Raw genomic sequence first — 24,070 nt, forward strand, 5'->3', positions numbered from 1 at the left:
CCCCCCTCCTTTTCCTTCCAACCTGGACCGCGGCCAGCCCGATCCCCCATCAGTTCTGGTGTCAGCAAGTAAATCAATGCGGCGGCAGCAGCTCTCCCCACTCCCAACGGGCTCAGATGATCAGCCGCCGCCGCTTCTCCCCCAAAAACCTAAACTGTCACTCTAGAGAGAGCTGTTTCAGATGATGGCTCAGATGATCCAAAATCACCTATATGGGAGGAGGCGTGTTTGTTTTGGAGAGGCAGCTCCAGCCGCTGTGACATTTTTACTCTCTCATTTACAGTCAGCAATTTTTACTGTCCTCTGATTTTTAAAAGCTCATAAACGGGACGGGATGAGCACTCTGGAGGGGAGTTTATGAAGCAATCAGCAGGACAAACCTGTGTTTTCTTTTCCGATGATCATTCTTGATTTTTTTTTCTTATTTAGATTGAAATCAGTGTGTCGACCTGTGGAGGCAGATTTAGGTCAAAATAAACAAAAACACTAAAAATAAAACACCTCAACAAGCATCATTCTCAGCCAGATTTGAGAGTTTTGGTCACCCCGATGATGATATTTTGCTGCTGCATAATTCATGTGTTGTTCTTGCTGGCATCATAGAAGAGAAGAGGAGGGGGGGGGGGGCCTCACTCACAAAGGGAATAAAACATCAGTGTGTGGCACTTCTTTTTTTTACAGTTCAAATTAAATAAATAAACACAAACACACACTAAATGCCATGGTTTGTGATGCTCTGAAGTTCCCACTGCTGCATTGTGTTTTCTTACCCCTGGGGCCGAATGACTGCTGTAGTTTTATGAGGGAGCCTGTAGAGGAGTCAGGAAAAGGAGGGATGAGGGGGGGTTCTGGATTTGAGTTGTAGCAGCTCTGCGGTCTCACAGGTATTGTAAATTTAACAGGAAAGAGGGGGGGCTGTGGAACAAATGGGATCATTTTCAACCTTAACCGGTCTTGGGGAGGTGGATGGAAAGGGGTGTGTGCTGCAGTTTTACTGTTTTACAGCAGGAGCCGGGCTCTGATGAGGAGCTTGAGGACATCCAGCTCTTTTATTGGCTGAAAACGCTCTTTCTTCTCCCATATCCATCCGGTTTCTCTACCTGATTCATCCCAAAAAAAGCCGCACCGGAGCGATGAAGAGCATTCAGAGAGACCTCTGCTGTGGCTTAGAGCTGAAAGCTTGCTGTTAGGTAACAGTGCCCTGCAGCCCCCTTTTGAATCCTATTTGGAAAAGTTCTAGTTAGACATCCGCCTCTGCTCTGCAACTTCCAGGCTGCAGCGTCTCACCTCGGCTCACATAGGGGTCTTGAACCCAGCTTTTACAGACGCGAGCCGCTCGGCCTGCTGCCCATGCCCGTGCGATGGGAAATGGAGCCTGTTTTGAAAAGCAGCAGCTCAGACCTTTCAGGGTGAGCGATTCTGTCTCTGCCGCCTCTGGGCACTCGAATAGACGAGGAAAAGGAGGCGGGTGACGCACCGGATCGCTCGCTCGCTCGCCGGCTCCAGGGACGGGCAGGATGCGTGGCTCGGCAGCCCAGGAGTATTCGCTCAGCTGAATGCCTCGCAGGGCCGAATGTGGCCAAGCAAAGACAACAGTCACTGATTTCTCTGATTAGTTCCTCCTTTGGCTCAAGTCGTGCTTAATCAGTAGAACAACCTTGTTCACAAGCGTGCATTTGGGTTCTACAGCTGAGGTTATTAACTGCTGTTGCTCACTTCTTCCGCACGCAAAGGAAGTCCTTTAAAATCCACTGGTAGACCTTAATGCTAATTCTTATTTGCTTTGTTCATAAATACTAATTAATTGTTGTGCTGAGGGAAATATATTTTCCATTAACAGCAAAACTGGGGGCTGATACTTTATTCTTTTGGAGTTCACTGACTCTCCATGATATTATTTCAAACTGGAAACTTAAGTTTGAGCTATTGACTGTATGTGAGAACTGGACCGAGTGACCCCTCCCTTACATTGAGGTGATAGCCCTTTCATGACAAAGGTAGACAAAGTGGACAAGACTCCATGTCTGTCATTGGACACCAGTAAAGATCGACAATAATTGAAAAAAAAGTTCAGCGCACTGTCTTATGGGGTCCAGATGACCGTCACAGTGCCTCCTATCTACTCTGAGCTTCCTGTGTGATCCCAGCCCTTTTTATTAGCTTATTAACCCTAGTTACATCAACTTCGTTTCCTTTATATGGAAAGGGGAATAAACAGGTCTGCAGAAATATTTCCAAATTTTCACAAGACAGTAGAAAAACAGAAGTCAAGAAAACGCTTGAGGAGGTAATTCCTTATTTGGGTTTCAGTTCTTCACAGAAATCCCCACTCTGTCTGTCACCTTCTGCAGGGCGTGTCATGTTCAGGTATATGCATCAGCATCTGCAGGAAATCTTCTGCTGAAAGCATCAAATCATATTGCAAAACTAGTCTAATAAAGAGTAAAATGGTAAAACATAGATAAAACAAAGCATCTGTGTGATGATATTCACATAGATTCAACAAGAACTGTGAAAGAGTGCTGGACTTGACCTAAATCTCTGAAAAGAATTGCAGTCAAATTGCTTAAAAATTGACTGTATATGTATATGACTGGACATATCAACACCTTGACTCTCATGTTCCAAATAGGAAGTATTCACGGGTTCCAAGAGGGTCAAAATCCCTTAGACTACATTTGAGAAGTAGACAGTTATTACTCAGTCAATGCAATTGTCAGAATAACTACTGTATTATAACTCTGATATTTTCTTTTTTGATATGGCCATTTTTGTATTTCGTTGAAACCAGAAGAATGTATGATGTCACTTTTATTTGGTCCAGTTCTCATAGTTAATGGTTTGAGCACAAATGTCATGCTTAACATATGACATTGAAATTGAATAAAGCAAGTGTCAGGCCATGCACATTCGTCGTTTAACAAAGGAAAGCTCACAGTTGAGTTATATATGGGCATTTATGTTAAAAACTTTGCTGCGGTCCACTTTCTTCAAAAACAGGCTTTTAGGGGCAAATTTAGATGACCCGTTTACACGGGATCTTGAAGCGTATTTCTACTTGCTGCGCAGAGTTGCTGAGCATATATAAATATAGATGTCAGCATGCAACAATCCATGCTTAAAGGTAGTCAAATGGCCGTGTTTTGTCTGCTGTAGTTTGTTTCCCCATGACTAAACACTTGGTTCACTTGCATATGATCTCTTGGTGTTCTTTTCAGTATGAATGCACATGGAACTAACCAAGGCGAGTGATGCAAGCATGAGGGGAAAAAACAGCCCAGAGCATGAATTACTAAAATCTTTAAAAATGTCTCCTAAATAAAAGTGATGTAGCGAGGAGGTGACGGCAGAGGAGTCAGAGGACTCGTGGGACTTGCCAGTTTTTTTGTGCTTCCTGGTCTTTCTGGTCATTGCCCCAAATAAGAAGCTGTTGAAACTGCATGATTATTTTTTTTCTGAAGCAGCTTGGTCTGCTTCAGTCTGCTCCAGATTGTGTTGTGTGAAGCAACCAAACCATTAAAGGTGTGAAACTTCATATCTCGCCCATTTCCCGCCCCGAACATGACCGTTTTAATGGGACTATCCTAGTGTGAAAACAACTTTGACTCAAATGGAACTAGGACAGTGAAATAACATAGAATACATGCCTGTAAGTGGTTTCTTATGGTTGAGCAATAAAGGAACACCACTTTATTCAGATTTCACAAGAACTTTAAGAGAATAGAATGCTTGTGCAGGTTTTTATGCTTTGGGGAGTTCTTCTCTCAAACAGGAATAACCAGGTGAGATTTGCCATCTTAGCATGTGAGATTTAAGGCCGTCTGGTCATCAGGCACACTGGACAAAGACTACCCGAATGCCTTTGTCAGCAGCACAGGTGAACCCAGCCATTTCTAAAGTTACGTTTTCCTTTGTGCTGCTGGTTTAAATCTGGTTGAAGAATGCTAGCAGCTGTGCCTGAGTGTGCGCTGAAGCTGTAACAGACTGAACAAAATGTTTTGTCATTGAGGATCTGAGCAATTCACAAAGCACAAAGGTGCAAAATAAAGGGCAAAACAGCTTAGACTGGGAGGGGGACGACACATAGAAGTTGAAGGGAATCTTTGAGTAAAAACAGCAATGAAACAATAGCATTTTTGGACTACAGAGATTTGTAGTTACAATGCTAAATTCCCGAGGACATTAAAAGAGAATATAAGCAGAATTTGACCACCCAGTGTGATCTGAACTGAGCGGGACAAGCAGAGTTCAACAGATGTAGAAAATGGACCCCGAGAGTCTCTTTTTCTGAATGTAAGTCTTTTCGACGATTCTCAAGCCCCCACATTCTGTTTTCCAAAAAGATGTTCATCTAGAAATGCTAAATGTTGCAAATGCATCTCTGTAGGATGGTGTCAGAAAGGAGCTTTTTTTGCATTAAATCTTTAATGTTTTATTAAATTCTAATATCTGGGTACCCATGGGGTGAATCAACAAATCTCTTAATTTATTTTGTCCTGTTCAATCCCCCATGTTTGGAACTTGTTTTTTGGACTATAGGGGCGCACCGGCATTCTGTCACTAAATGGTCTACTTTCAGATTTAAGTCATGTTGAAGTCACTCCAAACTATAGGCGCATTAAGTGAGACAAAATAGTCTGAAATGAGTCTGTCAGTCAGTCCCACGTTATTAACTGGGTTCACAGTGATTCTAGAACGTGTTTGTAATACATTGGAAGCGTTAGCCACGATAGAAGTGTTAGCCGTGTTAGCCTCGTTAGCGTATTTACAATATCTTTAACTGTCAACCTTGTTTGCAACACGTAAAAAAGAATGACTGATACCGCTAGTTTAACTAAACTAACTCTCAACCTTGTTAGTTACATATAAAACCAACACAGGCCTACTCTGCCACACGTTAGCAATTTCACAGTATCACCCAACGTTGTTTGTAACTCCTTAAAAAACAGACTTTTAGGCCGAATCAGACTTCTTCCCCTACCCATCCGGGTTCCCCCTACCCCTGCAATTTTAGGGGCATTTGGAGTGGTAGAGTTCTCTGAAATAGGTTTTTTAAGGGCTAGCCCTTGCGTGGAGGGATGCCGAATCCTCTGTTGCAAGGGTGTTCCGGGTCGCGCTGTGCTGCGGAGGAGAAAAGCTTTTCTTCATATGGTTGTGCTTTGATGCACAGACGTTTACATTTAAATATAAGTAACGACTTCTTGTTTTAGCATGACCTTTGCAAAGTTATAAAACAATGTTGTTGTGAATTTCAGAGCGCTAGCAGCTCCAACATAGCTGATCAGCGACTTTTGATGACATCATAGAGTGGGAGTAACGTCCAAATTTGAAAACACTATTATTTCATAGGTCTCTGTTTGCAGGGCTAAATGTAGGGGTAGGGGAAGAATTCAGATTCTGCCTTAGACAGTTCACCTCTTAAAAATTGTTTTAACTCCAGTTAGCACAACTAGAATTAATCCATATATTAGGTTCTCTGGAGTATAAGGAACATTTATGTTTTTATTTTTATTTATTTATTTATTTTGCTGTGACAGCTGTGTCAGCAATAATCCATCCAGTTTAGTTACTTCTATGGTTAATATCATTTTGATATCCACATGCAACACTGTCTTCCACATTACCCACACCACTAACTTATTTTAATACTCACAACGTTAGGATGAAATGGAAAAAAAGTTATACCCAGGTAATGTTTGGAAAAAATTGCAAGACATCCCAAAAGCAGGTCTGCAGAAAAAAACCTTTCAGACCTGAAGTGAGAGCAAATGTTTCATTCCTGCAGCCTTTCATTCACAGTTGATGCCACAAAGAAATCATCCCATTTTAAAATGTTGCTAAGAAGTGCCAAAAGCCGACAAAGGTATTTCAGCAACTTCACCTAAAGCTGTCTGTTTGACAGCGTCAGCATTTCTACTGAAATACTTTTATTTTTGTTCAGTTTGGTTTTTATTTAAGTTAGAAAGTGTGTGAATTGTGAGACCTTTGGGAGTGGTTGTAGACCTACTGTATAGAGCAAAGTTCTGCGGAGTTAAAGACAAAACTTGGAATCAGACATTTAAGCAATAGAAATTATGCACAAATTTATCTGAACGTCAAGAGAATTTTGGCTTAAATGACTTTATCCTTGAAGAAAACAGCATTTGTGCAATTCAACTTTAGTATAATTTGAAGGAAATTTTGTGTGTTAACTTCTATTCTTTTAACTATTGCTTGATCCAACCTAAGTGAATGAACTGGTCAGTAAAAAATTTACATGATTTTTGTCCTTTTTCCTCACTGGTCTAAGTCAGTCAATAAAAGTCATGGCACCATCAAAGTGACATAGTTGATTGGTACCACAGTGTGTTTTTCTGATTGTACACTGTTGGGCCTATGCATTCTCCCTCCTAACTCCTCACATATTGATGTTTGGTTAAGGACCCCTCCGCGTCACTTTTTGATGCTTTTTTTGTCCCCAACTCGTCGTTTGTTGACATGCTGGCTGTTCGTAAAATCAAGGGTCCACAACACTCGGTACACGGTACCGGATGTGGTACCGCACACAGACTGGTCCTCGGGACGTGGCCGCTACCTGTACCCTAACCCAGTACTGGTACCCTAACCTTAATCCGGTACCGGGCACGCTACTGGATGCAGTACCAAACACTGCTACTGGACACAAACCAATACCAGGTTTAGGGTGCCTGTACCGGGTTAGGGTACCGGTGTGCTCCATGTTCCAGTTCCGGTTCACAGCCCGGAGGCTGGGGACCCCTGATTTAATGGGAACAACCAGCACGTCAAACGGTGAGTTGGAGACAGCCAAAGCATCAAAAAGTGAAGTGCAGGGGCCCCTAACCGAACATCCGTATGTGAAGAGTTGGGAGTGAGGACGTGTTGGTTGGGCAGGAGTGACGCTCACCTGAACTCTGGTGTAGACCAAAAGACAAACCCCAGTCATTCTGAAAATGAGGTCCTTTATTTATTTGGAAGTGAACCACGGAATAGTTCACTTTCGTGTAAATTTCACAGACTTTCCAGCAGGCCAAAGAGTGGCAGCAAACCCAATCTAATAAATGATGTAAGCTTTTTGCATTACAAAAAAATTACAACGCACCAATTCCAGGAACCTTGACTTACAAAGAAACTGTAAAATGTTTTGTGGGTACGCTCGGTCTAGTGAGGAGATGCAGTGATGCCTAATTAATACATGTGAGAAGTGAGATGTCATATTGTATGCATGCCTGCGAGACAACAGCTGACATGCTTTTTTTCCCCTCTCTTTTGCATTTTCAAAAGTCTTATAATTTGTGTACAACACATCACACAAGTCAAACTCTGGGCTTGTTAACTGTGGAACAACTATTGCGTAATTGGTTAAAAAAAAGGTCAAGGAGCTGAGGGTGAAAGGTGAAATATTGAAGGTGGAAATAAAACTAGTAAACCGTATTGCAGAGATAGAGCCATGGTACGGAATATGAAGTACAGCTGGCAAATATATATCTGCAAAAAATGTACATATTTAGTTTCTGTTGATTTATGCAGTACTAGGAACACATATCAATTAGTTTAGCTTCATCCGAGGTATTAAATTCCCTAAGAGAACTTTTTGCACTCATGGTCGTGCACAGATGCTGTAAGTCACTGGGTGACTGTAGAGAGTCATTATAGACTGTTAATGCTGCAGGCATTTACACTGTAGCCTATCACTGAAGACACTGTTCATTTATCAGCACAATGTTCTGCAGTATTGTCCACTATTTTGTGCATCTTATGCAATACTCTTGCTTCCAAAAAAGAACTCATGCAGCAACGCTCCTACTTCTGCTTTTTCCTTTTCGTTGGCGCAGACAGAATAAAAACCGGTTCAGTCCAGTGACAACAAGCCTGTCGGATTGTTTTCAAACTATCTCCAGCCCCTTAAAATGAAATGGTTTCTCTAAGGAGCCGGTAGTGAACAATGGAAATGCTGCTACAGAGAGATGAGCGGTCTACAGACTCAATTAGACAACCCCCACTGCTGACACACTGTACCGCGACGGCAGCTTTCTATTCAAATAAAGGGTGTTTTTGTAACGCAGGACACGCTGTTTGTTTTGGCCTCTCACACCCTCCTTCTGCACTGTTATCAACAACTTGTGAGCAAATGGTGCACAGCAGGCGTTGTGTCATTGAGGCTCCACGAAGAAGGTGTAATTGTTTTGGTGATTATGTGCTAACAACAGAACAATGGGAGTCAGTGTGGCTACAGCTGTAAACAGAGAGCGTTCGAGAGGGGTTAGTTCCTCCGAGGTGAGATGAACTCGCTCACATTTGATTGACAGCTTGACAACTGGACTCATTGATCACCCCAGCCCCAGCATTGAACATCCAGCTTCTCTTTCCCTGCTAAGTCATAGTCGCTACCCGATCTGTAACTGCTACCTGATCAGTCCCTGCATGCACATCTTATGTCCCTGAACATTCAGACCATTTTTTTTTCCAAATTTTGATAATTATTTGAACAATTGTTGTTCCAAGATTGTAAAACTTGTAATTCATTAATAAATAAAGGAATATTTAAAATAATATATCAGCCCCTGGTTGCATTTCCCAACAGTTACGCCTCCTGAGCCATTTCAGTGAAGGATAACTGTGATCACACAAGTGTAGTTTTCCTCAACAATAGACAGTTCTCCAGACTTTGTAACATAAAAGAATGTCGCCTAAATGAAACAATCTGAATTCCCTGTAATTGTCCCACTCCAATCTTTTTATCTGTTATAAAAGCATCTTTTATTTCTTCCAAAAACCTGTATTGTTCTCTAGGAAATCCTTTCTCTAGTTTATCAAAAACTCGCCCATGAGTTGTGGGTGGGGCTGTTGATGTGTTGATGTTGAAGTAAGCCCTGCTGATATCCCATCATCCCTTTGTTTGAACTCTCTCCTACAAGCTAACTTACAAACAGGCAGTCAGCTGGTTTCACTTGCAGCTGGTTTATTAGTTCAGGAAGGAAGACAGGAGTCAAGGACAGCTAAAAGTCCACAAACTAAATCAGGGTCAGACAGGCAGAGGTCAATCACGAGCAACAAAGAAGGATTAGAGTTGGCAAGGTCCAGGTGAGGGTCAGGGCAGGCGGCAGGTAATCAGAGATGAAGCAGGGTCAGAAACAGAAGATCAGGTCAAGATAGGAACGCTTAGTAATGCAGGCAAGGTGGCACAAACAATACTTTGCACTGAGTGAGGCTCTGACTGTCAGCTGAGGGGCATCTGGGGAGTGTGCGCTGGCAACACATTCTCATTCCCAACTCGTCACATACTGACGCATTGTTGAAGACCCCATCCACGCCGCTTTTTGATGTTTTGGGTGTCCCCAACTCGTCGTCTATTGTCGTGCTAGCTATTCAGAGGTCTTGAATCCCCGGGACACAGACCAATCCGCAGGCTGCAGACAGGGAATAAACGCATTCGCCAACTTTGGTAGTTTCCGCTTTTTAATTTTTTGATTCTGAAGTAAATTTTATATTGGAAAGCTTCTGGATTCTGTTCACCACATCCGCCTGTTTTAAGTTGAAGCTTGAGCCGCTAGCTATGCTAAAAGAAAAAGAACTAAAAGTTGTTAAAAGTCAATTAAAAAGACGCATTTGGAACGTTTCTCTGGGGAGTCATGTTTATTATTATTATATTTAAATCATATATCAGTTTTATGATGGTTTTGTCATTTTGTTTTGCTTTAATTATTCATCACGTCTTACAGTTGAAGTTGGACTGTGATTGTTAGCATCCACTTTGATGCTTGTTGCTTGACATTTAGAAAAATTTACTTCACAAATGCAATTTTAATTTTTTTACAGACCGATTTCTTTGCTCCCCCAATTCTCAAAAATTTTAGAAAAACTTTTTAATGACAGGTTAGAAAAATTTATAAACAAACATAAACTACTAAACGATAGCCAGTACGGGTTTAGAACAAACATGTCAACATCAATGGCCCTGATAGAAGCCGTGGAAGAAATTTCTAATGCAATGGATACAAAAAAATTTTCTGTCGGAGTATTTATTGATTTCCAGAAAGCTTTTGACACAATCAACCATTCTGTGTTGCTTAAAAAATTAGATAGCTATGGTATCAGGGGGGTAGCATGGAACTGGATTAAAAGTTATTTGACTAGCAGACAACAGTTCGTTAAATTGGGGGAATATCAGTCAACACGTGAGGGCATTGCATGTGGTGTCCCTCAGGGCTCAATTCTAGGTCCCAAATTATTTAACCTCTACATAAACGATATTTTCAATGTGTCACGTTTATTAAAAATAATACTGTTTGCTGATGACACCAGCATATTTTATTCAAACGACAATTACAACACACTAATAAATACAATAAATTCTGAACTTAAAAAAATCAAAACGTGGACTGACATAAATAAGCTATCTTTAAACTTAAAAAAAACTAAGGCAATTATGTTTGGTAATTCTAAAATTAACTCGGAATTGCCAATATATATTGAAGATAAAATAATAGAAATGGTACCCCAAATTAAATTCCTTGGCATAATTATCGATAACAAATTAACCTGGAAGCCACATATTAAATATGTCCAGAGTAAAATATCTAAAAGTATTGGAATAATTCATAAAGTAAAATACATTCTGAAGTACAAATCTTTGCACACATTGTACTGTTCATTAATATTGCCACATTTAATTTATTGTGTTGAAGTATGGGGCAACAATTATAAAACATCACTAAATGGCATTTTCATCCTCCAAAAACGTGCAATAAGAACAATCCATAAAGCGGGATACTGTGACCATACTAACATGTTATTTCTAAATTCTAAGGTAATCAAATTTTTTGATTTAGTTCATTTGTACACAGCAAAATTTCTTTACAAGGCCTACAATAAATTACTACCCCACAATATTCAGAAACAATTTAGACAGAGGGACGGCGATTACGCACTGAGGGGACATGGTAACTTCAAACAACCAAAAATTCGAACAGCTAGAAAAAGTATGTGCGTATCAGTGTGTGGGATAAAACTGTGGAACGGGCTTGATATAAACTATAAACAATGTACAAGCATCAAACTATTTACTATGAAAATGAAAGAGAAGCTGTTATCAAAGTATATAACTGCATAATAAAAATTACCATAAGTATGTAAAAAAAAAAAAAAAAAAAAAAAGAAGGATTGTAGACAGGTGACTGTGGATGGTTTGCATGATTTCATTTGTGAAAATAAGAGAAATTGAAAGCTGTTGTCATATTGTATTGTTTTGTTTGTAATTAAGAACTGGGAACTATTTACGTTATAAGTTAATGACATAAAGGGATAGGCCTAAACAAGCATTTGCTTCTGCCTATCCCCTTTTCAAACATGTTTGTTGATTTTGGTTTTTTATTTATTTTTTTTGTTCTGTTTTGTTTTGTTTGGGTTTTGTTTTTTCTTCTGCTGTGATTTATGCTCTGTATATTTTTATCTTTTTTCTCTCTCTCTTTTTTTTGCATGTTTGAAATAAACTATTCTATCTAAAAATCTTAATTCTTTAAGATATATGTCTTCCATCATGTGAAAATGTCCACAAGAAGAGGTTAAAACACGATTTTCATAGAGTGGTCTTCAATATTGTGTCTGAAACTGAAACTCTGGCATCGAACGAAACAGAAGAAAACATTTGCACATGTGGGGTACGGATCAGGTAGACCTAGCCACTCCACACATTAGCATTTCATTTTTCTTCTGTTTTCGTCAACATTTCAATAAAACTTTGTATCATTGACAACATTTTTAGAGGTTATTCTTTTTATTAACCTCTGAAGACGTACTGTAACCGTAAAATGTTTTAATGGAAGCAGATGCATTTTCGCGCGCGAGGGGAAGCTGTCAGAGAAAATGGCTGTGAAGTCACACCCGGTTTGACGTGTGAGCACCCTCCCCTGCCGATGTGTGTTTAAGCGGTTCGTGCTTGAGCAACCTCCCTGACCTGGTTTTAGTTAATGGAAGATTTCCCTCTGAAGGCATCCCGGGGGCTGCGTTGTTCTTAGCTCCACAAATGAGTGTTGAAAGACGCACATTTGGGAGAGCCACTCTCTCACAGCCTTAATTAGGCTGGCATCACAGATATGCTGTGATTGTCAGTGCTTACAAAAACGCAGTGCGTGTGGGTGGAGGTTATAAAAGACAGGGAGAATAAGTCTCCCCTGCTTTTTGTTGAGCACAGGCAACTAACTTTGTGTGGTCCTTAATGCTCTGCAACAATCTTCTTTCTTGCACTATTTAATTCCAGTGTTTGTATCTTCCTCCTACTCTCAATTTGCAGAAACCCTTATGGACAGTCGGTGGGCTACCACAGAGCTGGCATGGACCACGTTTCCAGAGAGCGGGGTGAGTGGTGTTTGCACGTGTTCGCTGCTCCTTTTTTTTTTTTGCCCCCTTTGGCTGCATTTGTTCCATTTGCTTGTTAATGGAGACCAAACTGCCTTAAAAAGCACACCTCCTGCTGTTTTATGTCTTTGTTTTTGCAGCGTCTGTTTACTTTCTTGGATACCATAAAGTTGAAACACACAGTGTGATATTGTGTGGATGAAATTCAAGACTTCAGTCCATGCAAAGACCTTGTAAAAGTGTGGAGAAAATGTATAATGTACATTAGATTAAAAAAAAAGAAGAACAATAAGACCAAGCTAACCCCCACCATGTGTCTGGACTGTTAGGTAGGCAATAACATGCATTTCTCCCTATGAAACAAGACCTGACAACTAAAACAGTGTGCCTGTGTCTCCTATAATATGGACCCAGGAGCGCATTACATACAGAAATTAAGGTTTTCATTTGATACCCCCTGTAGGAATTGTGAGAAAATAAAACAACATGAATTTGACCTCAGGGCTAACAGCCTTGCAGACCTCCCCCACACCCGGCCAGTGTAATTTGTCTTCGCTACGTGAGCGTAAAGTCAGTCAATGGAAATGCTGGGTTGCCATGGAAACGATCTCCGGCAGCTCCCTGTTTTTTTTTTTTTTTCCCCTGCAAGGGCTGGCTCTGAATGTCCTGGCATCCATGAAGTCATATGTCACGACTGGCGAGGCAGCCCTTCTCCCCATGCCTGACAAGCCCATACGTTCAGGGGCCGGCAATTATCACACACGTCAGGTGGCGCGTCAACATGTTGCTGGTGATTTACGACGCCTAATGCTGACTCTTGGGCTCATCGTTTGGGGATAAATTGCCCGGGAGCTCAGCGACGTGAGATGAGTTATGCATTATTTTCCTCCAGTTGAAATAATCAATTTCAGGGACAGTCATTTGTTATGGAAGCAGAGCATTCAGTCCAACTGGGAATGAGGGAGGAAAAAAAAAATCAAAAAAGATTGACTTCTCACAAGGTTATTTCCTAATGGACTAACTTTATTGACCGACAATGCCATCTATCATAGCATTTAAGGACAGTTACCATTTACAATCACCACTTGTAAGGACATAAAGCGACATGGTCTGGATTTTTGACTTTTAAATCCCATAGGTTAACAAATCAGGACACATAACTTCCAAGCTACAGAAGCCTCCTATACTATAGTTGACCTGCAATGCTCAGGCAAACAGCAAGCATTGCATTTCAATGGCCATGCATTATGGATGCATCAGAAGTGTCTCAATTTAAAAGGTACAATTTGTTTTAAAGCCTGTGTCGATATCACTGCAACAGATATAGACGTGAGCCTGCTTCCTATAGGTTTGTCTGCAGCACTAGCTGCAGAGCCAGGCAGGGAGGAGGAGGTGGGTGGGGCTTTGACAAAGCTACAGATCCCCCACATTTGGCGTGATAATAGCTGAAAATGCTCCCTCTTTTTTTTTTTTTTTTTGATTGGACCTCCAGCATGCAGCTTGCATCAGAACAAGCCGTAATCCGTGAAATGTGTTTTAATGGGAAAATGATATCTATTAATAGTCCATAATGATTGGAATTTTCTGAATGATTCATGCAATTAGAAGTGTTTTAGCTGCAAATTATTCCTCACAGGCCACAACAGGCTGCAGGAATGTGTGTCAGCGTGTTTCTTGTCAGTTTATGCAAGAGTAAAGGCTAGTGCTGCCGCAAACGACTGTTTTAATAGTCGACTAATCGCCAGTTATTTTTTTGATCAGTCGACTAGTCGGGTCATTCCTGGACTGGATGTAAAACCACATTCTAACCATCATTAGCTTTAAACTAGAAGTGTTTGAACTATATGCTAGCTAAAAAAATAAAGAAAATTAGGACGATATTTTATTAAACCTGTAATGAATTATGAAATTATTTCCTTTATTTGTTTATGGGGTCCCCAAACGTTTTCTTGTGAGGGACACATCACTTTTTTTCTTTACTGATGCTTGTTGAAAAGGGGTTTTCTGATGCTAACAGTGTTTTCTGTTAGCATCAATCGCATGGTGTGTCTGAATGTAAACATTTATGGTTTTCTAGAAAGCCACACATAACCAAATATTAAAAACCGTTTGAGGAGTTATTCGCAGAAAAAGTCAAGAAATAAATACTTCACCATCTCCCTGTTCATTTTGTTTTTAAAGCTCTTTATGGTCTTGTCCTAGTTTACTTAACTAAGATTTTAACTGTCCACAGCCACTCTAGATTCTAGATAGGGACACAGGCTACAGAAGGGGGGAGGGGGTAAAATGTCACGTTATTTTTGGGTCTCAATCTCAAAGCCAGATTGAGAAAAATAAAAAATAAATCACGCGTCTCTGATATTGTTCAGGGGCTGGGCCAATTGTGAAGGTGGGGTGGATCCGGCCCGCGAGCCGTAGTTTGGAGACCCCTGCTTTAAAACAAGACTTACATCGCATGAAGATGGCAATCTGAGTCAACAGGAAAACACAAAATAAAAAACTTACAATTATTTCTTTTAAAGCTTAAAAACTTATATATAATATAGTATAAATAAAGTATTTTAAAACATGTATATGATTAAAAGACAATTAGAAAGTGTGCACTGTAGTTAAGAGGTTTAAAAAAACAACAAATCGAGTATTAAAATAGTTGTTGACTATTTTAAAAGTCGACTGATCGACTAATTGTGGCAGCTCTAGTAATGGCTGATTTATACAGATGCACAGGTTGATATTTTTTTTTGGTTTTACTTCCACAGTGGGAGGAGGTCAGTGGCTACGATGACTCCATGAGCCCGATCAGAACCTACCAGGTGTGCAACGTCCGAGAACCCAATCAGAACAACTGGCTGAGGACTGACTTCATCCCCCGTCGGGGTGTGCTCCGCGTCTACGTGGAGCTCAAGTTTTCAGTCCGCGACTGCGCTAGCATCCCTAACATCCCGGGCTCCTGCAAAGAGACCTTCAACCTGTTCTACTACGAGTCGGACGGGGACACGGCCACAGACACCAGCCCCCTGTGGAGGGAGAACCCTTACGTCAAGGTGGATACCATCGCACCGGACGAGAGTTTCTCGCTGCTGGAGGCGGGCAGGATCAACACCAAAGTCCGCAGCTTCGGCCCCCTCTCCAAGGCGGGCTTCTACTTGGCCTTCCAGGATCTGGGGGCCTGCATGTCTCTCATCTCAGTTCGGGTCTTTTTCAAGAAATGCTCCACCACCATTGCCAACTTCGCCGTCTTCCCTGAGACCGCCACCGGAGCGGAAGCCACTTCCTTGGTGATTGCTCCGGGAGCCTGTGTGACCAATGCCATGGAGGTTTCCGTCCCTTTAAAGCTGTACTGCAACGGGGACGGGGAGTGGATGGTGCCCGTGGGCTCCTGCACCTGCGTCGCAGGCTTTGAACCCTCAGGAGAAAACACTCAATGCCAGGGTATGTGTATTTAACAGATGGTAAGGACTTGTATTCATACAATGCTCTTTTATGTGCTCAGTTCAAGTCACCTCAGCCTGTGCCCTCTTCTCTGCATTTATTGTGGCTCCTGAAATGGGGGTGAAGGAGGGTGGAGGAGAGTATGAATTAATGAGGTGTTGCAGAGAGGAGCTGCATACAAATATTGCGCGAGCAGGACAGGAAGAAGAGAAAGATAGTGGGAAGGCACCAAACAGAGCGCCAATAGATTTCTGTGAGAAAAATGCAGATAACAGAACGGAGAAAAAAAAAGAAACCCAAAGAGGAAGATTCTAAAGGTGTGAAGCGTGGAAAGTAACGGCTGAAAGGAGGGAAACGGCACGAGGAGCCTTCAGGAAGTCAGAGACAGACGAGTCAAGCTTCCCTCACCCCTGCGTAAGAAATGGTGTCAAACATCAGCTGGCGAGCTCATTGGTTGCCATTTGGCTGCTCAAGGTTAAAAGCTTGCCGCCAAAACCTGATAAAAAGCTCTCCAGGGCCTCAGCCAGCGCTTGTGATGAGGAAGTGTAATTTCCTGCGCGGCCTACCGTTAGTTAATCTACAGGCGGCCACACTCATTAACGCCATTCAGTTCAACGTGAGCCAACACCGCCACGCTAGCATTAATCACTCAGACGTTTCATTTCTTTCCTCAGTCTGGCCGCTCGATCGCAGCCAAGTGCTGCATGAGATGGAGAGATGGTGAGGGGAAGGAGGAGATGGGAGACAATAGATAGCAAGAAACTGTAAAGCCATCGTGTCCTCTGAAGAGGTTAATGGATTAAAACACAACAGTGGGGGTGATTCAGCACCTTCTCTAAAGGACGTGTGCAAAACAAACAAAAGAGAATAATGATACTTTCTGCTTCAAAAAAATAAAGCACGATTCCTTTTAACAATGATACGATTCATATCGCGATTTGTGGTTGACGATACGATTCATAGTCGATATTTGTTCCTTTTGAACGATTCGATTCACTGACCTAAAATTGTTCATTAGAACGTGATACCACATGTCTTTGCAAACTTCTAGGTGTTTCCACACATTAGATTGTAATGATCGTTTGTGTGTGTGTCGTCCATTGTGATGGTCTTTTTATGTTATAGTCAAATGTACCCACCATCCAATACCGATATAATCAATTCATTTCATTGTAAAACCATTTTATGATGCTACACGTCCATTTGATTAACAACTTCCCCCAAACTGATCAAACTGGTTGGATCGGAAGGAATAGAAATTGATTAATCAATTAAGTTGATTAACAGTTACAGCCCCTAGAAAGCACAGAGGTGAAGTGTTTGGCTAAGAATCAAAGTTTTATCTTCGGCTCACCAGCTGCTGTCATTTGTTTCCAAGCTTGCCATTGTTTTGGGTTTTGGTTTGACTTCAAACTGACCGCTCAGCCTAACTTACCTAATCACACTGAATAGGTTTTATGAGCCGTCACACTGGCAGGACAGATGTTTGCCAGAGACCCGCTTTTATACCTCCATGCAGGAAAGTGGTAAAACAGTAAAACACAGGGCTCTGGAGACACATCCACGCTGTCTGTCTTTGCTGCTAATCTCCTTTATCTGAACCCGTCTTTAGTCTGGGCTTGTGCTGCTTTATCCTTGAAGCTACACACCTATGTTCTTGAATGTGTTTTTAACATACTGTGTTCACAGTGGACTATCGCTACCCAATACTAGCCTATGTACTCAGTTGGAAGAGACACAGTTGGTGTGAAATATCAAAGCGGTGCAAGTATATTCTTTCACAGCTCTATTCCGATATATGAAAGATTTGGTGTCATAGAATTTCGCGATAGACCCTTTTCACGTGATGTCACACAAATACGGCGAGTGTGCAGAATAACCCATACGTCAAATTTTAGTTCCTGATTGGTCAAAGCTCAATTGGTTTAACTTTTAACAAGGGTTCGATAGCCATAAACCTTTGTATGTAAACCTTATAAACTAGAGATATATGCCTTTACATAGACATTTTATTGAAGGTGAATGCTTTAACGGCCCTTTCTAAGGGCGTTAACTCTTTAACACCGGAGTTCATGTTCTTTGATTTACTATGACTCTTCAATTGTTAGCGTGATCAATGTAATCCCAGTTGATTGTGAAGGACAAAAGCGTCTCGTGCCGTACGTTAAGCGCCACCGGCAACGCCTCAGGTGTTAAAGGGTTAACGTAACTCAATATCAGCCAACCTTCATGCATGACACTCAAGGAATTCAAATGTTTTTGGCTCAGATATATCCAAAGATTACTTACTCTCCTTTGTAAACCCTCTCAAACCTTTGCTTAGCTAAATTACTTCTTGCCTTATGTTCCTTCATTTGGATTGATTTATCTAGTTATTATAAGGCTGTTCTGCATGCATGCATGCATGCGGAGGCCTTGTTTGCATGCATGGGGACCGTGCGGACACTGATTGATGGGTTTAGGGTGTATCTCTTTTCTCTGAAGTATTCTCCATCCTTGTTTGTCTGACAAGAGCAATCTCCTGTTGGCAGTCGGTCTTCATCTTTATCCTTCTTTTTTCTCCTCTTCAACACAAAACTTCCCTGTCACAGCGACTCCCTGTTTAGGCGAGATTAATGTCACTTGCTTGTAGAGAGGATGGAAATGAAAAAGCAGATGCAGATATGCAGATATGCCCTCATTTCACCTGCGTGTTTAAACATTTGCTTCATGAATACTGAGCTTTCAAGTCTGCGTTCTTCTGTTTTTTTAATATCTCTGTGACAGCTGCTGGGCTTTTTTTCAACTGACAGCTCTGTAGGTTTTTCCTTCTCTTATCGCCTCTTTATGCTTTTCTCTCCCAATCATCCAGCTTGCATCCCTGGAACCTTCAAATCCAAATATGGAGAGGGATCTTGTGTCCCGTGCCCGGCTAAAAGTCGCACCAGCGCACGGGGCGCCAGTATTTGCCCCTGCCAGAATGGCTTCTACCGCGCTGACATTGACCCTCCGGACTCCTCGTGCACCAGTAAGTCATTTCACACGCTGAGTTTCCAATGAGAAGTTTCACCCCAACAACTCTAAACAGGAGCAACAAACATGCCTCTCTTTGCTGCCGCAATAGTGGCCAATACCTGTTTTTTTCACAGCAGGAGCACAATTTAGCCACATCTTGACAAAAAAAACACCTAGAAATGCGTTTATGAGCAGGCGCTGAATATAATATGTAATATCACCTCAATTTCAGTGACACACAGAGGCAGTTAGCCAGCTGGGGGTAGATGTTGTTAGCAATTTACAGTTTGAATGCTGATGAAGTGTTGCATGACTCTACACTTGTGTTGTGATTCAGATCATGGAGCAGCACATATAGTGCTGCGGTTGTGGCACATTTGTTTGCTAAATTCTGCTTTCTGGGGAGGAACCTGATTACCACCTGCAATAGTAGCTGGTGCCCACAGTTACTATATTTAACAAGAGTACTTTCAGAAATTAGATTGCAGGTTAAAAATCTATTCGTAGTAGGACTGGCACAAATTATTATTTAATAGTCGACTAATCCTGGACTGTTTTTTTGATCGTTGACTCATTGGGTCATTTGTAAGCTGGATATAAAACACACATCTTAACAATCATTAGCTTTAAACATGAAGTGTTTAACTATATGGTAACTCAAAATAAAGACAACTACGACGATAGATGAATATGTGATTGATAACTTTTTAACAGATTCTGCAAATAAGCAAACTTTTCTTCCCTTTATGGATAGCTCTTTAAAAAGTTAACTTCATCAGAAAGTTGTGCCGCCATGCCGCTACCCACATTTAGACAGATCGTGTTTACTCTGTGACGGATCTTGACTGTTTCCTATCAGTACAAAATTGGCGTATCGCAGTGGTTCCTTTTTATACTGAACACCACAGCATAGCAATTAGGTAAAGAGAGGCTTCTGAAAGGGGTTAGTGACACCACCAGGCTTTTCATGGGTTTCTCTCTTTTAAAAGTTGAGTGTCAGCAGTCTTTTGTCATGCCAATGCTCCCTTGGAAAAAGATGATTTCTTTGTTTTTTTTTCCTTAATTCCCTACTTAATTATGGAAACAGAATTTCCAGTTTTCCTTGAAGTTTGTAGAACCGCCTACTAAAAGAAGTTATTTGTAATCTGATTACTTCAGACATACCCTTTGTTAACCAAATGATCTCTTCATGTAACAAGTCCACATTCTACTCCTCACAACGTTATAGTTCCTCTTTTGTGTTGTTTGCATTGTACACAGAAAGCCCCAGAAGAGCTGTTCAGTTCTGTGCTCCAACTGACACATTTTACATTATCTCTGAGGCTGAATACATAAATTAAAGCAGCCAGGTCAGTTGGCAAGGTAATCTCAAGTTGGCTGTTCACACAAGCAAATTATTTCAATATAAAACAGGCCAACTTCTCAACAGAAACAGATAAACATGGACTGTTGCTCCAAAATGGTTTGTTAAAATGAATATCCAAGACTGGGAGTCAATACTATGAATTCAACCTTTATGTTTTATGTTTGGGATAAAAGTTGTAGGTAAACTGTTGAGTAAGCTTTTATTTCATGTGTGATTATAAATAATTTTTTAGAATGGACTCAGTGGCTATTCATATTTATCAGTATTTAAAAAGTTAGGTGTATGGTTTCTATCTAATAGAGGACTGGAAAAAACTGGATTCACAGACCAGTGGGTCACATGATCACATGGTTTGATCAACTCTTAAGTGTCTATGCCAGTCAGTATAAGCCACATGTTGCAAAGGTTGTTGCCAAAACATCTTGAAAAGCTAAAGATAGTTTCCTCATGCAAGCTGCAGGACTTTAGTCTAGTGAGAGTGGAAACTAAAACCTACCAATTTTTTTTCTTTTTAAATCTATTGTCAATGTAACCCTACAATATTTGAGGACGTTGCTGACTTCTCAATTTATATTACATAAGTCTTGGGGTGTACCGATTCCTTTTAACATATATTCGATTCAAATTATCATTTGAGATTGATGATACGATTCATAGTCGATGTTGATTCATTTTGAGCGACTGGAACAAACTGACATTTTTAAAACATTGTGCCACACTGCATGGTCACGTCTTTGTGAAATCCTACTTCCACATTTTGTGCTAGTTTTGTTCTTTCCCCCTCTTTGTCCTCAGCAGTCTTACACTGCTGGGTTTTGTTACTTTAGTTTGGGTGTCCAGTTTTTATGTTATTGTCCCCTTTGTTTAATTTTTCCCTAGACTTGAGGCACTTGTGCCATTGGAGACATAACATCATTTCTTTGCTACTATCATGTGGTACGTTTTTAGTACCTATCATGTCTCGATCCAAATGGTATTTTCCAATATTGAAACAGTCAAGGGATTTCATTTGGAAACCAATTTATAATATTATGGGTGAAATCGATTAAATTCGATTAACAAATTGTCTCGTAGAGATTGATCTGGTTGGATCGTAGGAGCATAAATCAATTAATCATTACACCCTTACGTGAGTCAGTAAATGGATGTAAGGTGACAATTTTGTGAAGGGTTTGCAACCTATAATAAAAAGAGCAATCTTACAAGTTCTATCTAAATATCTGATGAACATCTAATTTCCTCAGTCACTAGACTATTCTAGTTATCATGTAAACAGCACATGCTATATCCTGTGTTAGATAAGGGCAGCTAACTGAATATGAAGATTTATCCTTATCTTACTTCAAGTGTCCCCATTTATCTGATTTATGTTTTTTTTGTAGATCTGAGCATGTTAAATGAAAAACTATTTTTTAAAAAACTTTAACCACAAAGATATACAGAGCCAGATTCTTGCTTTACTGAAGCCAAGTATTTTTTTCCTCTATGGAGTGAAAAAGAAAAGCAGCGTAGCATGATTTGCACAATCATGAGCTCAAGTATGTCCTTGTTCAACTAGATAAGACCAGAATCTTCAAAAGAAAAAGCAGGAAATTGTAGTTCATTAGTCTCCACATCCCCATGAACTCTGCAAGAAATCAAAAATTGCACCGAAGCCACTAGGGTTCCCTGTTATCAGATTTCTGGAGCGCATGTAAATGCATCAGATCTGATGAATGCAATTATCTGATTACCGCCAGGATCTGATCTTTATGGTTCAATAAACAGACTAATCTTTTATTGCAGATGGATGTAGAAATTTGCAATTTTGGTTAAAATCTTGCAAACGTTAGTGCAAAACAAATTATGTGTAATTCCAAGTGAAAAGTGTTCCTAATTTGTAAATTTTCTCCTCACTTTGGGTGTCTGTTTAGCTGTCATGGCCCATTGAAATGAACCTATTTTGAAGCATAATTGGTATTTTTCCATTAGAAAGTTTTTCTCTGCACATTGCAGCACCACGCCTTGGTTGGAGTTGGAGTTTGATTACAGTAAAGGACAGCTTTCTGGACATCTTTCTTTCTGTCTTTTCACTACGATAATCATAGACATAGTAAAGTTTTCAATAAAATCAAGCAATTAAAATGTACATGCATCAACTATTAGTTGAAAAAGGAGAGCTCCGGGCGATTCTGTTCCGTCCATGTTTTGGAGGAGAAGTGTTCACAGTTGCCACTCTGCAGACTATAAACAACAGACGCGTTGCTGATGTCACTCTTTGGCCAATCAGTGCTTTAGAGTCTGCTCTCGTTTGCTCAGTAGGAACCAAAGCCTCAAGCAAAAGCATGAATCAGCATAGAGCCAGAACATGCAAGACAAAGTAGGGATTTATGGGTAATAACTAGTCTTTTATTCGATTTAATTCAAATATTAACACTCAAAAAGTCTTCCAGTTTTTGGTTTTTACATTTCTGTGTGGTGAGGAACTATATTTTTGGCGTTCACCATGTCTCCTGAATCTTGCTGTGTTTGTTTAAAACATTAGATGTCATTGGATAGTTTTTTTTCAGTCATACTTCCTACTATGTCCCAAACTGATCATCTTTTGATCTATTTTAAAAGTGTTCCCAGTGGTCTTTTAATTACAATTACACGTTTTTAGCTAAAATAAAAAAAACCTGTGTTGTTTTCTAGGATAGTTTCGGCAGAGAGCCAGGAGTTCATTGGAAATTTGACTCTAAATTGTGGGCAGGACTGGTATTGACTTTTATTTTTATTTTTGGTACACATACGCTTCCATATATTAGCACAGAGTAACCCCTCCCCCCACTTTCTGCGTTACATCTGTTTACAGTTACACTCTCTCCTGCTAGCTTAACGTAACCAGTACAACAAAAATAGAGAGCAAAAATGGAACTTTCTAGCTGTATAGTTTCGAGACGAATGCCATCTGTGGCCTGTGATTGTTGCTTCTACATAACAAATTAACTCTTCTTCAAATGCTATTTTTTCATCTGCTCTTGATTCACTCAGAAATGCAATTTTCTTTACATATTTATATAAAAATGCACCAAGAACACGTTAAAAACACTAAAAACACGACTTTCATCACAGTGCATCTGTAATGATTTGTGTTTAAAAAAGTCTAACAATCTACAATGATGTCAGAATTATTGCCTTAAATGGGTTCCATGATTTACCAGAGGCAGTTGCTGTGCCACTCACCAATGTGGAAGAGCCTTACCACCGTTAGAATTAAAATGATGAAAAATAATTAAACATTTTGTTAAATTTTGGGCTTTCCTCCCGAAATATCAGGCCTGCCACTATTCATTTTGCCTTAAGGACGTAAACATGAACTTTAACTTTTTTCCTGTTTTATATGCAGCAAATTTCTATGAATGACTTTTAGGAAGAATCCGAATTGCTTCTCTACAACTATATTTGTCCTTCCATGCGGAGAGATATGGAAAAATATTGGCTAATCCCTCCCTACTAAAAAGCTATATAGTGCAGGAGTATCTAGTGGCCTTAGTTTTAGAAGCAATTTGGACACAATTCTGACTTTTTTTTCTTTTAATTGCAATTATGATGTCACCAATTTTACAAAGAAAAAGTCTAGTCAGTACGATCATTAATTCTATTTATGACTCCACTGTGCTCTGACAGTACAAATGTTGATGGTTTATTTACAAAAATTACATTTAAACACCTTGTTCAAATGCATTGTGGTCTATATTTACCCTCTGGGAAATTTCTAGGGCACTCGATTTCGGAATTGTAGATTCGAACAGCCCTGAATTTTACTATCCCTTAATGATGTCATCAATAATTGCCGGTCAACAACGTAGCTGTCAGAGTTTGGAAAATACATAACATAAGTCAGTTTTATAACTTTAAAAAGTCATGCAAAAAATAATCAATGCTTGTATTTAAATGAAAACA

At 40.3% G+C, this 24,070-nt stretch overlaps 1 protein-coding gene across 2 annotated transcripts in view; it reads left to right on the plus strand.

Annotated features, from left to right (window-relative positions):
- ephb3a (eph receptor B3a) overlaps positions 1–24,070 on the plus strand; it is a 60,314-nt gene that overhangs the window by 988 nt on the left and 35,256 nt on the right. For both annotated transcript variants that reach the window (XR_002919452.2, XM_024273825.2), the window contains exons 2-4: positions 12,290–12,354; positions 15,114–15,786; positions 18,638–18,793. Coding sequence is in view for 1 of the 2 variants with exons in the window: in XM_024273825.2 (XP_024129593.1) it covers positions 12,290–12,354; positions 15,114–15,786; positions 18,638–18,793 (894 nt within the window). In the remaining variant the exon portion in view is untranslated. The remainder of the gene's footprint in view (positions 1–12,289; positions 12,355–15,113; positions 15,787–18,637; positions 18,794–24,070) is intronic.

The sequence above is a fragment of the Oryzias melastigma genome, linkage group LG17 (genome assembly GCF_002922805.2).
Source record: "Oryzias melastigma strain HK-1 linkage group LG17, ASM292280v2, whole genome shotgun sequence".
Classification (NCBI taxonomy): Eukaryota; Metazoa; Chordata; class Actinopteri; order Beloniformes; family Adrianichthyidae; genus Oryzias; species Oryzias melastigma.